This window comes from Rhincodon typus, chromosome 4, assembly GCF_021869965.1.
Source record: "Rhincodon typus isolate 14 chromosome 4, sRhiTyp1.1, whole genome shotgun sequence".
Lineage (NCBI taxonomy): Eukaryota > Metazoa > Chordata > Chondrichthyes > Orectolobiformes > Rhincodontidae > Rhincodon > Rhincodon typus.
The window spans coordinates 9,329,549-9,345,638 of record NC_063335.1 but is presented as its reverse complement, the minus strand read 5'-3'; the positions used below and the strand labels follow the sequence as shown (position 1 = coordinate 9,345,638).

Genomic DNA, 16,090 nt, shown 5'->3' with positions numbered 1-16,090 from the left:
GGGCATCTCTGACTAAGTCAACCTTAATTGCCCCTTCCTAATTGCCCTAGAAAAGGTAGTGGTGAGCTGCGTTCTTGAATTGCTGCAGTCCTTGGATGTAGGTACGCGAACAGGGATGTTAGTGAGGAAGCTCCAGGAATTTGATCCAGTAACAGTGAAAGAATAGCAATATAGCTCCAAGTCAGGATGTAGTGTGCTTGAGAGGAAATTTGCAGGTGGTGGTGTTCCTATGTACCTAGGTAACAGAAGTATAGATTTTGAAGAACTGTCAAGTTGTTTGGCAAGTTACTATTGTTTGTGAAGGGTTTTGTCTGTGCGTGCACGTGGCAGGTGTAGAAGTGTTGGTTGTGTTTATAAGTGCATGTATACATTTGAATGTATGAAAGCCTTGAGTGGATATGTGAGCAATGCTTGGAAGTATGTATGGTGTGAGGGATGAATGTGAGGAAGAGCTTGAGGGTATGTACAAGCTTGACGGTAGTTTAAATGTGAATGGTGATTTTTTTTGTGTGTAATATGTACTAGTGCGTGTGTTCCAGCAGGAATATATGTGAGTATATGCATGTAACAACGTTTTGAGAGTGTGTGGGGTGTTATTGTTATTCACAGGATGAGGGCGTCATTGGCTAGGGCAGTTATTGACCATCCCTCATGGCCCAGTGGGCAGTTTAAGAGTCAGTTATATGGCTGTGGGTCTGGAGTCACATGTAGGCCAGACGAGGTAAGAGTGGCAGTTTCCTTCCCTAAAGGACGTTATTGAACCAGACAATTGATAATGGATTTGTGGTCATCATTAGACTCTTAATCCAGATTTTTATTGAATTCAAATCTATCATCTGCCTTGACAGGATTCAAACCAGGGTCCCCCAAACATTCCCTGGGTCTCTGGATTAATAATTCAGTGATAATACTACTACAGTGTGTGGAGGGAATGGGGAGTGAATGAGGTATGTGTAAGTGTGAGGAGTGCACAAGTTGTGGGACACTGTATCCTTTTTGTTTTTGGGGTACAGGCGTGAGAGACTGTTTTGCCATGATATGTGTGAGAGGCTGTGTGGCAGTGAGTGTGAAGTGGGTGGTTTGTGTGTGAGGGTATAAATGTGGGTGGTCTGTATCTGAAACTGAGCAGTGTGTGAGAGGTTTACATGATAATGAGGTGGGTTAGTATACAAAAGGTTGTGTGTGTATATATGTGTGTGTGTGGAATGTCTGTGAGTATGGGTTGCGTGTAACAGTGAAGGGGGTGTGTGTAATGTAAATGTGTGAATGTTTGAGCATGAGGCATAATGGGTGTGAGGGATGTGTGTAGGGACGAGCATAAGAGTATAATGATCTTTGTTAGTGTGAGTTGTTGTTGATATGGGGCTGTGGGTATGTGTGAGGTGAGCATGAGAGGTGTATATTTATGCACAGCCCTCACATTCGTGAGTGTATATAACTACAAGAGGCTCTCTACTGCTTGTGTGAGAGTTGTATAGATTTGTGAGAGAGGTGTATTTGTGTGGTGTGTACGTGTGTAGACTTTTCTGGATTTTTTTGGCCTGTGGGAGTGGCTGTAGTTTGGATGAATCTGAGGGGTGACTATGAGGTTGTCTTTGAGTGCGTTTGTTTGCTTGTGAGTGTCGTATGGTGTGTGGGAAAGGCTGCGTTGCATGGATATGTATGAACTGAAAGGGCTTTGTAAGTGTGAGCAATGTGTGTTGTACTTGGACATGCAGGGTGTTGAGTGTAAGGACTGCGTAGGTATGTCTTGCTGTGTGTGTGACTGTCGCATGTATTATCGAATGGGAGTGTGAGGTGTGTTTCTGTTTTTTACTTGTGAACTGTGTGTGTGTGTTGAACGTTGGAGTGTGTTGGAGCGTGAATTTGAGTTTCTTGTGAAGGTGTGATATGTGTGGGGGTTGCGGTGTGAGCGTGTATGATGGGTTTGTTTGGATATGAGAGGTGTGAATGGGGATTATGTTACAGTGGGTGTAAATGAACGAGGATGTGTGTAATGGAGCTTGGATGTCTGTACAGGGTGTGGAATGGGTGTGCTTGAGGGTTTGTACAGTTTATTTGTGTGTGTGTGTGTGTGTGGCGGATGAGGGGGGTGGTGAGTAAGTGTATGTACAATGTCTGCTTGTATAATGGTGGGCTACGAGTGCCCACAGCATCCAGCTCCTGGTCACGATCCCTGGAACACGCTCCATCTATTGTTCGTGACTGGGAGAGCGGTTCATCCTTCTCAGTGCTACAATCCTGGGTTAAACGTCGCTCAGGGAGTTGTCCCATTCAGTGATTTTCATCAGTGATCGCTAACATTGTTTAAGAAACCTAACTTGCGTCCAAAATTGTTTACCGAAGTTAATTAATCATAACTTTCTATGACCCCCAAGAGTGACAATTAAGGGCCTGACATCAGCAAAGAAGTCTTATCTCTGCAACTGGACGCTATGAATACCTCACAGGTAAAAAGATAAGACCGAACTCGTCGAATATTCCCTTGGTGATGATGTTTTATAATTTGTAGCAAAGGGAAACAGTTTGATACTGTCTAATGGAGCAAGTGTTGCAGAGCTTCTGGTAACGTTCATTTGTCAACATTGTCTTGGAACCGAAGAAATATGAAGCAAGTTTAAAAAAAGGTTCCGTGATACATTACAAACGGAGTTAGATGCACCCTATACTAGCCTTTTGTTGAACCATGTATTGGGAGTATTTTATAACAAACAATGTTTTACAAATGTTTTTCCACATCAATCAAATTACAAAGCACAAACTTCAAACGCCCTTTATTTGAATTGAAATGACATTTGGATATGATTTACTAACTTTTGGTAAAGAACAAATGTGTAAAGTGCAAATTAAAAGGTGATTTATTTATTTCAAACACATATTGTTTTCTAAATGCAAATTAAATAGGTACTAAGCAACAATCAAGTGCCTCATTCATTCACCACTAGGACAAATGTGTATTTGGATCTTTGCATCTCACTTTTGACAAATAGAAATATTTGCTCATATTTTAGAGCAGGATATTTTCCATTCAACAGTAATATGATTTGTGCACTATTGTAACATTTTGCTATTGTATATTAGAAAAAGGTGTTGCAGAAAATTTAACACAATTTAAACTTTAAATTTTGTGACATGATGTGTACATAAACCTTTTACGTGTTGCTATTTGTTTCTTCGACATATACCTTCAATTAGTACACTTCAGAATACTAGTATTGAGATTCTCTAATCTACAAGCCATCATATTTATTATTATTATTTTCTTGTTCATTTGTAGATATAGTTATGGGGAATGTCAGTGACTTAATTTGATGTTTTGCAAAAATGGCACAAATTACATAAATCATTTTGTGTTTCCAAACAAAGCTTGCTTTCTTTATTTGTTCATTTAAAATGAACACATAACCAGATAACCGAATGCCAAATTTCTGAATGTTGCAATTTTGAAGCAAGGTCACATCTTATGTGCAGGAAATACATGCAGTATGTTTGTGTGTGTGTATGTGTGCATGCTGTCATGTGATTTTTTTCAATCCTATTTGGTGAAGCAGCTTGACTTTTTGCTTTTGCCTCTGTTTGGTGAAGATTTTGACTGCAAGGGTTGATTGACAGATGCATGGCAGAAACCCCCATTCTGCTCTTCACAAGATATGTATGATGGATAGCGATCTCTTGGCCCAGCAGGATACAGGGACCATGCATGCTGTAATTGGTCAGGTATGGAGTCAGCCATTTCTTAACTCCTCTCTTATTTTTCCATGGGGGTATAACAGTATGATTCATATAATTCATATTTGTGATTTTTTTCTACTATCTAGTCTGCAGTTATGTGCAGCTTTTGTGAGGGAGTGATTTAACATCCAACCCTTACAATTAATGTTGAAACCTATTTGCTTTTAGGTTTTTTTACTGATTAATATGACTTTATCATGCAAAGATATTTTTAAATTCCCTTTCTACTGTTATTTTATATATGCAACACACCATTGAGGAGGTGTGAAGACTCTGATCTGGTATGCATTCATGGGAGATTTACAGTGTTCCACTAATGTGTCTGCTGTGTTGTTCTGTCTTTTATATTTTACCCCAAATCCAAATGATATGTGTCCTTAGTAAGTATAGTAATTCCTGTTGTTGCAGAAGCCAGTCTGCAAATTAAAAAAAAACTACAACAATCTAAAAGGTCCAGGTGGTCCGCTCCGTCTAATGTAATACAGCAGAGTAGCTTTAATAAACAGCTCTATTTACTCCCTCAAGCCACCAAGATAAACTGGTCTAGGGCTGCTGTGATGAAATGCCAGAAGAATATTTCTCAAAGGCCTCACATGCTGGGCTTTAGAGCCATTTCGTCTTTGTCTACTGGATACCAGATGGGTCACTAGTGCTTCTTGCGTTGTTTGTATTCTAAGTAGTCCTGGTATACGTGTCCTTTGCTTTTAAGCACAATCATCTAGAAAGCAATCCCAGGCTTGTAATCTTCTTGTTTATCTGCAAATAATCACAGGAACTGGTGGAATTATGCTCTTCTGGGTAAGGAAGGTTGGTTAAGACAGGTTTCGTAAAGTAAGCATTTTCCAGAGAATATTTTGGCAAATAATATAAAATCACAACCATATAAATAATAAATTTGTTCCAGGACAAATATATCAATATGTAATTTTATATATTGAATGTGTAAAGATCAGCCATATAATTGTATGTGTCTGTTTGTTTCCTTAATGTGTAAGATTTCTGTGAAAGGTGTTACTTGGAAGCAACTCACTCTGTTAGAAAATTGATGGAGAAGAGCTCCAAATGTGATTGAAACGTGAGCCTGCCTACTCGCATTTACCCCACTGCCTTAGAAGATTTAATGAGCAAGATGTACTGTTAATAAAAAACATAATTGTTTTGAAGATTATTTTTAATATCAGTCCTCAACAGTGAGTGCTCTGCATTCATTAAATAATCCAGATTAGTTTTGGTCTGTTCATAATTTAATTTGAATAGCTGCTATCTTGGACATTTTAAATTCTAACAATACTCATTTGTTGCAGTTGTACTTTTTATGGTGACAGCTCTTTGCTTTTCTCAATAATATATTGTCTTTGTACATTTATTGTTAACTTGAATTACTTGATATCTATTGCTAAACTAATCCGTTATTCCAAATATGGTTGATGAGAATATTTGCTAATCTGGCACAGCACAAAACTGAGGTGCAGTTTAAGTACCAAGTGTTCGTTGTTAATGATTAATTCTCCATTCATTGAAAGTAAATGGCATTTATAATAGCTTCACAGTTTTAATGGATTAACCTTTACTTATCTTGTAGAAAAACACAAATTGATATATCTCCTCAAGTTTTCAAATGCTGAATGTTAAGATAACAAAATACTTTTGAAGAATTCGTTAAAGTAATGGTACAGTTAAGAGTCAACAGCAGTTGCAGCAGAAAATGTATCTTTTAATTCTTCCTCTTCTTTTAATAACATACTGTGTGATCTAGATGACACGGTGAAGCCAAATTGACAGGCCTATAATAGATAAGACAATTCAAAAAAAAATTATATAGGTCACCTTTCTTGTTGCCAGATTCAGCTGACTTTATTTCACAACCTGTCCTATTCAAATCATAATGCCATTGACCAAAGGAAATGTCTATTTTTCAAAATTGAAAATGTAGTTTTCTGTTACATAGTGTTCCACATAGGACTTCTGTGAGCCTTGGAAGATGGCAATCAGGTTATCTAATCTCAGAATATTCAACTCTGCAAAGGTCATATTTGTTGAAGGAGATGTCATGGGATTTATGTAGATATAATTTAAAATTTTATTAAATCAATTCTAAATGGACTGAAAAGGTTACTTTTTCTCACTTACCTTCTCTATGTGGTCTCTCCCTTTCTTTCTCTTTCTCTATCTATCTGTTTTTCTCTCCCTCGATTTCTTTCCTGTTACAACCCTATTCAATTCGACTACTGGCAAAACAGTCAAATTATTTTGAAAACAAAATTTTTACCCACAAGAAAGACCTTTTTACATTGCTTTAGCTTCTTTCCTGTGCAATTTTTAATTTGGATATTTCATAGTACAGTTCATTATTTAATTACCCTGTTTGGAAATGTATAATCTCAGTGTTATTCCATAGTGTAAATTCATCCACTGACCATAATAATCTGAATCCTTCTAGCATTGGTATTTTAAACAAATAAAAACCATTCCTTGAAAAATAATTTTGGGGAAAATAATGAATACTCGAGAAGCATTTAATTTTGTATATTTTGAAAATTTAAATGATGAAATAGTAAACTCTCATCTCAATGCAAAGTTGCTTGTTTCTTTGAACCTGCTGTCATTAGAGAAATATTACTTAATGTTGTTTTTATAATCTTATTTTTTAAAAGATTCAGACTTTTCAGTACCTAAATTAATCTGCTTCATGTACAATATTTGACACCAGCAGTCCAAGTGCTTTAAGAATTGTTTTGGAAGATAATAAAAAAAGTTGTTGAATCTAGATGAACAGGATTTTCTTAATACCTTGCATTAATTATAAAGATGTACATGAAATGGGACATATAGATTGAAGGAGATTTCTCAAATGGACCTCAAATTTCAGTATGAATCCATCAGTAAAATTCTTGAATGAAAACACAACATGATTGTAGATAAAAAATATTTTCAATTACCCGAGGATTAGGGATATTTTGTTCTTGTAGATTTCACATATCATTTGAGCAGCCAGGCTCTGTGAAAAAGCTTGTACTCTTTCTAGATTCTTCTTAATTTGAAGAGCATGATCCTCAACTTCCCTTTATGTAATTAATTTTGTTTCTCAAAAATTAGGTTACTGTTTTAGGGGGCAAATTAATTAAATTGCTCAAGTTTAACTTTTCAGGGAGAATTTAGAGAAACTGAAATGAGTTTTGGATGGAAATTAAATAACAATTATGTTACAGAATATCTCAGTGCTTATTAATCAAGCCTTTGTGTAAAATATAAATATCTTTAATGTAAATTATTTAAACTATGTTCAATGCTCAAAGTTCATTTTAGTGACGCAAATTTTTGTTATTGTCAGAGGTCAGCAGTCTTTAATTTTTCTATTTTAAGCATATTTTATAGAGTTGTCTTTATCTGAGTAAGGCCTCAATTTCTGCATGACATCAGTATTACTACCCTCCTGTTTATGTCTCAGCAGAGGCAGGCAGGTCACAGCGTCCAGTCACCCTTCTCACACTGCTGTCCCCAGGGAACAGTCCAACCATGCCATCATGATCCCTAGGCCTGAGGGCTTGGACTAGCTGTGCATTTGTATGTTCGCTGGGTATGAAAACCATAATGCAGCTCAGCTTGTTAAATGAGGTACAGAGAAAGCAAAACTGCTGTGACATGAAGCAGGAGAGCTGTGTGTGTGTGTGTGTGTGTGTGTGTCTGTCTGTGCGTGTGGGTAGGGATTGTTTCGGGTCTGTTTACAGGCACAGGTGTGTAAGGGGACGATTGATGGAGTAAGGGAGCTGATAACTAATATTCTAAACATGTTTCTTATTTTGTTGCTTCGAGATGTAACATGACTGTCTTTTCAGTATTAACCCTTTCAAGGTGGAATAAGTTTGAACCCCAAAATAGCAATATTTTTAATGTAACTCATTTAGTTTCTGTAGCAGTGAAGAGTTTTATTTTGAGTTTGAAAGGTTCACTATTGCAATTTTAAAAATTGGTTAACATTTAAGTGTTCATGAAGATTATGTGACTGTGTGTTATTTAGACTCTGCTTCAGTAAATTAGCTTTGTGTCTTGCCTGCAATTTAATGCTAAATATTTGTGTTCTTGTGTCATACTTAAGTTAAATATTTTGATTTGTTAATGCTAGTATTTGTATATTTTCTGTAACGTAGTTTTGCACATAGACAGGAAATCATAAATATGTGATTCCTATAAAATATATGATAAGTAAATATAATTAATGTAGGAAAAAATAAATGCTTTCTTTTGGTGTCCCAGATACATTGCTACAATGAAAAACCTTTGACCAGAATTCACTTTTCAGCAGTGAAGGAAAAGTATATTTTCATGATCTGTTAATTAAAATACCTTCTAATTTTATAACTGAATAATAAGTGTTTATTCAGTTTCTTAAGAGTCTGCTTTTCATATCTGAGAAGTATTGGTAGATTTTTAAATACTTTGGCTCACATCATTGAAATATTGGTGTACAAGTAGCTTATGTGTGTGATGACGTTTCTTTATTCATTAAACTGAATCAGTAGACATCTCAGCCATAATCAAGAAATAGAATTTGTAAAATTTTATTGGGAAAACAATCATTTCTATGTTATTACATCAAGCTAATCAGTTTACACAGTAAAAGTTCATTCAAGTTTTATTTTCCTTATATACTGAGAATTGTATTGCATACCAGTCAAGCGATACACCGTCCCATCCTGTTTGGATCATTGGGTCCCCCAATTTGATTTCTGTAAATGAAACATTGTAGGCTTGTCATGGTTTGCAACCTTTCAAATTTGAGCTCTTTAATCTTCATTTCCCCTCTGAGACAAACTTTTGATTTATTTTTAACAAAATAAAACACATTTTTATTGGGACTGCCATATGTAAAGTCTGAGAGACCGTGTGTTCAGATAGCTATTCATTTTCGTGTACTCTCAGGAGCTATTAGATACAACTTTGGTCTAACACGGTCTAACTGCTGCCATAATTCCTCACATACGTGTGCAATTCTGCCCCTTTGTAATTATACATACAGTAAGCTAAAATTGACGAGGTCTCTCAGAATTATCCCATATCCCAGTAATGGGCATCTTTTTAAAAATACTCATGCCAATAAACCTTTTACTGTAATCATAGTCGCTATGCATAAGGAATGTCCAATTTTATAACTTCATGGGTCACTTACATTACACAAGGGAGTCTCATAGCCTATATCTAAACAATTACAATACAAAACACTTTCAGCTGAATGAGAAAGTTTAATTTTATGTAATGTGAGACAGTAAAGCAGTTTCTAAAGCTTTATCACTGATGGATTTAGAAGTTTCCACCAACACGATATGGCATTACAAGGGAAGTGCAGTTCCAAGAAAAAGGAGGCTCATGAAATTCAAAGGAATATGGTGGGAGAGCATATCTGATATAAGCTCAACTCTGAAGAGTTGTACCTGGATAATGACTTTTTTTTTTAAACAAACTGTATATCATCAAAATTTGCACATATTAAAGCACGCCAGTGATTTTTAAAAAAAGTTTCATCTGTTAATTAACAGACTCTGTTAATCATGAAGTTTAGTATTGCCCTCGTAAATTTACGAATCCAACTTGTAATAAGAAGCAAGGTGACAAAAGAAAATAAAGTTTACAACTTTATTCTGGAAAGAAGAAAAAAGTATAAGTTGTTAATATTAATTATTTCAATTAATTTTAAATCTGATAAATTTTTGTTAAGCAAAGTTATTAAGAAATATGGGCCAAAGGCAGGTATATGACCATAGATCATTGAATGGTATAACAACTCCTGCTCCTGCTCCTGTGTTCCTAAGTTTGTACACAAGTAATCAGAGCATAAAATTCCTTCCTCCACATTGGTACATTTAAAGTGATGTACTACAAGCTGAATGATGTAAACTGTTTAAAGATAGATAATTTTGCCATTTCTATTTGTAGCAATAAACTTGATAAATTTAAAAATAAAACACAGCAATCTACCAAAGGTACTATTATTGGCTATTGAAATTGCTATTCATATGATGAACTTTTATGAGTGGGAGGGTGGTGAGGACGTGCTGACGTCACTAAGAGGCACACACAACCTTGGTGATGTTGGTTGTTTGAGGAGGATCAGCATCCATTCGCTGGATTGGTTGCTAGCTGTCATTAATTGGTGCACACAGGCAGTCATTAGTGGTTTGTGGCAGTTTGGAAATTTAATTCTGAGGCCAATTAGATCTGTGGCTTTATACCTCCCTCCTCTGATCATTTTCCTTGCATCAGCCAAGTATTATAGGTCTGGAAAATATTTTCATTTTTTTTTGTTCAAACAAACATCGATGAAAAATAGACTAGCAATGTTTAATGCAGAAGATTTTACCTACATCTTTAGTACCAAGAGATCTTGAGGAAATGGTGATTAAAGGTGGAACTAGCTTTCCAATAGAGGTAAAGATTTTGGGTCTGTTTTAAATAAAACCATCACTGATTTGGACATCAAAGAAAACATCTATTCAGAATGTTCAGAAATTTGATGAGATTTGTGTGTCTTGTTATCCCTCAAAATGCATATTTCAGTGGCCTAGTACCAACATATATTAGCACACCTGATGAAATTAGGAGACAGCTGAGGTAGAAATTCATCTTGGGTGGCATCGCCTGCTACGTGCCGTATTTGTTATTCAATCCTGTTGATGTCAATGGAACTGAATTTTGAGTGGTGAGTACAACAGCAGGCAGATTTGATACCATTTTACGCTACTGCCCAAGGCAAATTTCTACCCTGTTTGTTTTGATCAAAGTTCTGTGGCTTTCTTGAAAATTCTTTATGCTTTGAAACCATGAAACGATGAACATAGTGGAGAGTAATCGAGAACTGTATTGAGTTGATCCCATGTAATTTACAGATTAAATTAGCAAAAATCAGTTTTCACCAGAAGCATGTTATCGATATCCCAAAGCCAGACTAACTAGCATATGACATTAGGATTGTTTTGGAAAATGTTAACAAAGAAAAATGTTCAAGTCTGAAATTTGGCGAACAATAGAAACTGACCTTGTGGTTGGAAATTCAGGAAACAGCATGAGAAATTGCTGAACAATAAACACATTTTGACAAAGCTTTTCATACTATAATAATCAGAACAATTTGTAATAAATTCCAATGTAAAAGTGAAGCAACAATTATTCGGTATGAGAGGAAATTGCTGATTGGTTGGTGATTGCACTGTGATTAGTACAAGTGTTGCCATGCAGCATACATTGGTGAGATGATAATTGACAGTTAACTGCCAAGCTTTGTTTAAATTTAAACTAGGCAGATTTGACTCTGAATGGTCAAGACGTTGTTCACAGAAGTGAGTCAGAGAATGGTTGTCGCCTATTTTGTTAAGTTGAAATAGGCACAGTGTGTGCGTATGTTATTTTTATCTGCAAAGGGCAGCACCCTAAGCTGAAGTTAGCTGCTTCAAGCAGCTATGCAGTAGCAACACGTATTGTTTTGCTGATAACAGGTTACTGATATCAGTCGAAAAAGACATTCTGCCTATTGCTCGAATGAGTAATGTGGAACGTGAATTTCAGTCTTGGTGTCATGCTAGGTATGTAGGCCATGTGTGCCAAAGACTGGCAAATTATATCAAACAGCATGTTCCTCCAGCTGTTTGCAACAAGCAAGGTACTGATCATACCCAACCAGCCTGTTCATGCAAAACTCACAAAGTAGTGTACAACATTAGATGTGATTCTGTAATTGGACAGCATTTGCTAATTAATCCTGAATGTGCAAAATATTATGCTGATAACTGATTTAGGATTGTCAGTCGGGCTCGCATTGTAGTGCACAAGTGCATCCTGAAAGCTGTATATATTAATACTCGTGGCCCTGTTCTTTGCAAACAGAAAGAATATGTACACACATTGGGCTTGTTGACTTCAATATTATTGGTGATGGAAGTGCTGCAGAGCTGAATAAATCAACCTTGACTCAGAGGCTGCACTTTTATCTCTTGAGGCTAACATTATACATTCAATTGCTATACCATAAATTTGAAAGCTAAGAGATTCTGGAATTTCAGTGTGGATTACATGATAGAATGCTGCATTGTCGCAGACATTATGCTTCAGAAGAGGTGTTATCCCTAAAATATATCTATTTTCTGAGGTTCAATGTAAAAATCCCTTGTTACAATTTGAAGAATAGGGGAATTATCATATTATCCTGAACAATATTTTTTCCTCAATGAATCAGATCATCTGATTCCTTGATGTTTGTGCAATCTTGCTGTGTGCAAATAGATTCCATGTTTTCCTTCATTGCAATGATGAATGTACTTGAAAAGCACTTCATTGACTGTTAAACATTTGGATAATCCTGAGGTTATGGACTGCACTTTATCAGTGCAAGTTCCTTCTTGCAGCAGCGGAAGCTTGTGTATTAACGGCAAGACCATATGGTGGGCAAACACTAAGTGTATGAATGGGCGAGGGTATATTTAATTTTGTGAATGTGTGAATAATAATCTCAATGCATCAAGAGATCACTTTGAGTATAATTTACTTAATTTGGTTTTTTGTGGTCTATCTAGTTTGTCTTTGAGAAAACTTTATTAGAGTTGTAAAATTTATTTTGCAATGTAGCAATGTATTATTTCTGAAATCTGACTGAAGACATTTTATATCTCCTATTGTAACTTACCTACCTCTGTTCACAATGCTGCAGGTTAATAAACTTAAGCTCATCTAAATCTTTGCTATCCAGATCCTAAATCTGACCAACTCCTGTTCACCTGTTAGCTAAGTGCATACTGATACATATTGACTTGCAATCCATCTTTGCCTTTGTTTATAAAACCCTCATCCTTTTTTGAAATCCTGCCATACCTTTGCCCGTTTTAGTACTTTCCTCCAGTCCTACAACCAAATTTGTGCTCACTCAACTGTAACTATTTGTGCATTTCCACTTGTTTCATCCCACTCGTGTCTTCAACCATCTGAGCCCTAATTGCTGGGATTCCATTCCAAAACTTCTCTTGTCTCTCCAAATCTATATTATTTATTCTTTACCATGCTGTCTAAAAACTATATCCGCGATCAACTAATTAGTCACCTGGACTAATATTTCCTTTGGCATAGTGTCTTTTTTTTTTGTCTGATAGTGATCCACAGGAGTACTATGTAGTTTTTACTGTGCTATTTAAATTGAAGTTTTTTTTAAAGTTGAGGATGTCCAATATAGCATGGGATCAAGTAGCATACCATGAAATTCCAAATTTCAGTTTTTGGTTTATGTTGAGTTACTATATTATAAACAATATTGAAGGAACAACTGCACCAAACCTCTAAATCACAGAGAAGAGAGGTGGGTTTGCACACATCCTGGTTGTGATCCAGAGATCCCTGCCGGAAAATCATGGATCAGGACAAAGCTGTGTGCACCTGTGGTGGTCCCTTGCTTTAATAACACTCACATGAAGATTGGCCACCCACTGTGATACTACAGAATCATTGGAGCTTATTCAATCGCACCAGCAGGAAGGCCTCACTTGAAAGGGATATGGATCAGGGAGAGGAACAGAAAGTTATAATTCTGATTTTCTTACCCAAACCTCCTGTCAGCATGGCTTCCTACAGGGAATGTTGGATTGTGGAAGTTTCCTATAAATTCCATAAGTGAGCCACATTCTCAGAAAAAGAGCAGCTAAAAACTTTAAAGCAGAGGAGAGGTATAGAGGAAATGTACTGAATAGACGAAGTGGGGGAATGTTTCTTTCCTGTGTAAATCTTTTTTTTCTTTATTCAATCACGGGGGCTCTAATATTAGCTGCCTCTGCCTTCCTACTTCATTTGTATTAGCACGTTTCTATCCTGAAGGAATCAGGGCACTTTGAATGCCACTGCAAAGACCACCATTTGCTGACAGCATGAAACTATGCTAATTTCTAATAGTTGAAATTTAATGACTTTAGCTATATCTTAAATGGCTTAGAACTAGTGTACTGTTGTAAGTTCTCATTTGTTTGGAATTTGGACTAGCTTTATATCCTAACCAGAAACGAGACTGGCCAGTGCTTGTGTACTTTCTTCTCTTGTCCTGTTATGCTCCTTTTTCTGTGTTTTTTCTCCCCATATTTGCACCCTCCCCCTCACCCCCAACCACACATGCACACAAACTGTACTCACCCGTTGTTATTAGTGGTTCTTGTACACAAACTGGAGAGCAGGTGAAATTGAACTGCTGGTCCCTTTATATGAATACATGACTTAAGACAAAAGTATTTGTGCTTTATTCCTTCTGTGAAATGGAATCACAGCTTGAAACACTTGTGAATCGATTCTGTGAGAAAGTCATTCTTTCTGCTGGTGCCTCTTTGTTTGGTTGCGGAAAGAAGGAGAGGAAGTTCGTATGCTGCTCTCAAATATTTTCTTATATTTTGTCCTAGCTTTTTGCAGCTGATGATATAACTTGTTTAGTTATAGAGAGTTGCTTGTTTAATTACAAGTTACGGGATCTAGTTCTGCATAGTTATTTTTACTCTGGCATGGAAGAATTCTTTTTATCATTTGGTTGTTGAAAAAAAATGTAATCACAGCCTGCTGTTTCCATTTTGTTTTCCGTTGGATTTTATCCTTGTCAGAACTGGAAAAGATTGAAGGTGATACGAAGAACAAATCCAGTGAGATAATTCTGTCACCTTCCTCATCAGCATAATCTCTCTTTAGCTTCCTCTGCCTCATAACCTGGCTATTGATTGTGTCACAAGCTGCAGTAGGCCAAGGCAGGGAACTGAAACAACCACCATAGCAGTAGCTTGTCGGTGTGACTGCAGCTCAAAGAGGGGATGAAAAATCACACTGAGAAAACAATCAGTGCATTTACTTTTCATCTAAGTAATTCCAGACCAGGTCGATGCTTCATGCTGATATGTTGAAAAACATGTAAAAAATTTGAAGAGTTTGACTTTCAGCTGGGGAAGTGCAGCATGTTGTCCTTAGTGTTTTTTAAATAGTTATTTAACTGTAGCAGCAGCAAACAATTCTCTTTTGTCACAACACAAGCTGGTAGAAAAAAAATGCCATTAATCTACATATTTTGTTAACATTGCACTGTTAAGCGTTTGAGGTGTTTTTGAAAGTCAACGAGATGAACTAAAATCTTGCACCGTGATCACCTAGAAATTTGTGACTGTAACTCTAATCATCTGTTTCTTTCTATCTTCTGCATCTAAGCTTAATTATTTGCAGTAGATTGTTTCAGACAGATTTACAGATAGTACACCATGTCCCTCATTTGTGCGGTAAAGTTCTCCAATTAGTATCTTAGGACTATGTAAGTATCTAGAACTCTTGGTATGGAGGTGACGTGCTGATACTGTGTTTAGATTGTTTTAGACTTCCTAATGCGCTGTCAATGGAAGAATAATTTTTCGTTTGCAATCTACTTAGCAAAGATTTATCGATTTAGTTTTTTTTACTTTATAGAGAATTACTGATCCATTTTGGAAAATCAGATTTTTCACACCTTCCATGAGAATGTGCACAACACAGTTCCCATGAGGCTGCCTTGGAAGTTGACTTTGACAAGAAGTCCCTTGGTAGTAGCATGCAACAAAATATGTACTCATTGCTGTTATATATTTTGCAAGGTGGTAAAAATAAATTTGTTTCTGTTTGAGAATTGGTTTGCTTCTAAGCCTTTATGGTGTCAGAAGAATGTCCATCAAGATTAAAGTAATCTGTTTGCAATTATTATGTGAAGTTTAGATTTTTAGGGTGATTGACACCATTTGTAATTAAAATCCTAAAATTTAAATGTAGCACAGTTGTTAAATTCTGTTTTTAAAAAAATCAGGAGAAAACTATATATAAATTGTCTCTTCTTCAAAACAATGTTAGACTGCAGTGAGAGGACAGTCTAAGGATATTATAGCTTCAAAATGGCGTACTACGTAGGTAGTGAAGTGATTCAGCTGTCTTGGGCCGAGGATTGCCATTTGAACTATGCTGTGCTACTGAAAGACAGACAACTAGCTCAGCTCAAAGAATATTGAGCTCAGTGGCACTGGGTGCAGGAGAAAATGCCGACTGCGTGAGTGTTCTCTGCAGGAGCAGTTCTTGAATACTTTATTACATACTTGAAGGGAGTATGGCATGGACTGTAAGTATCCCGTGTGTACCACTAACACACCTAAAGCTAAGGTCAGATTGGGTCTGTTCTGAATCTTTCTTACACCAAAAGGTCACTGAAAGATCAGTGGCCATAGGTGAATCCTAAGATTATTTTGATTTGCTTGAGTTTTTTTTCGTAAATTTTTCATTGCAATGTAATTAGCTAAGTTTGAACCTGTTAGTTTCCTTCAATCTGTTGGAATTTGTGGACATATAT

The 16,090-nt window shown here is 36.3% G+C and overlaps 1 protein-coding gene across 1 annotated transcript in view; it reads left to right on the top strand.

Moving 5' to 3' along the window:
• Positions 1 to 885: 885 nt before the first annotated feature.
• Positions 886 to 16,090, top strand: part of pou6f2 (POU class 6 homeobox 2) — a 500,431-nt gene continuing 485,226 nt past the window's right edge. Inside the window, exons 1-3 of the mRNA XM_048595820.1 lie at positions 886 to 947; positions 2,379 to 2,450; positions 3,586 to 3,717. Of these exons, the coding sequence (XP_048451777.1) occupies positions 3,613 to 3,717 (105 nt within the window). The 5' untranslated portion in view covers positions 886 to 947; positions 2,379 to 2,450; positions 3,586 to 3,612. The remainder of the gene's footprint in view (positions 948 to 2,378; positions 2,451 to 3,585; positions 3,718 to 16,090) is intronic.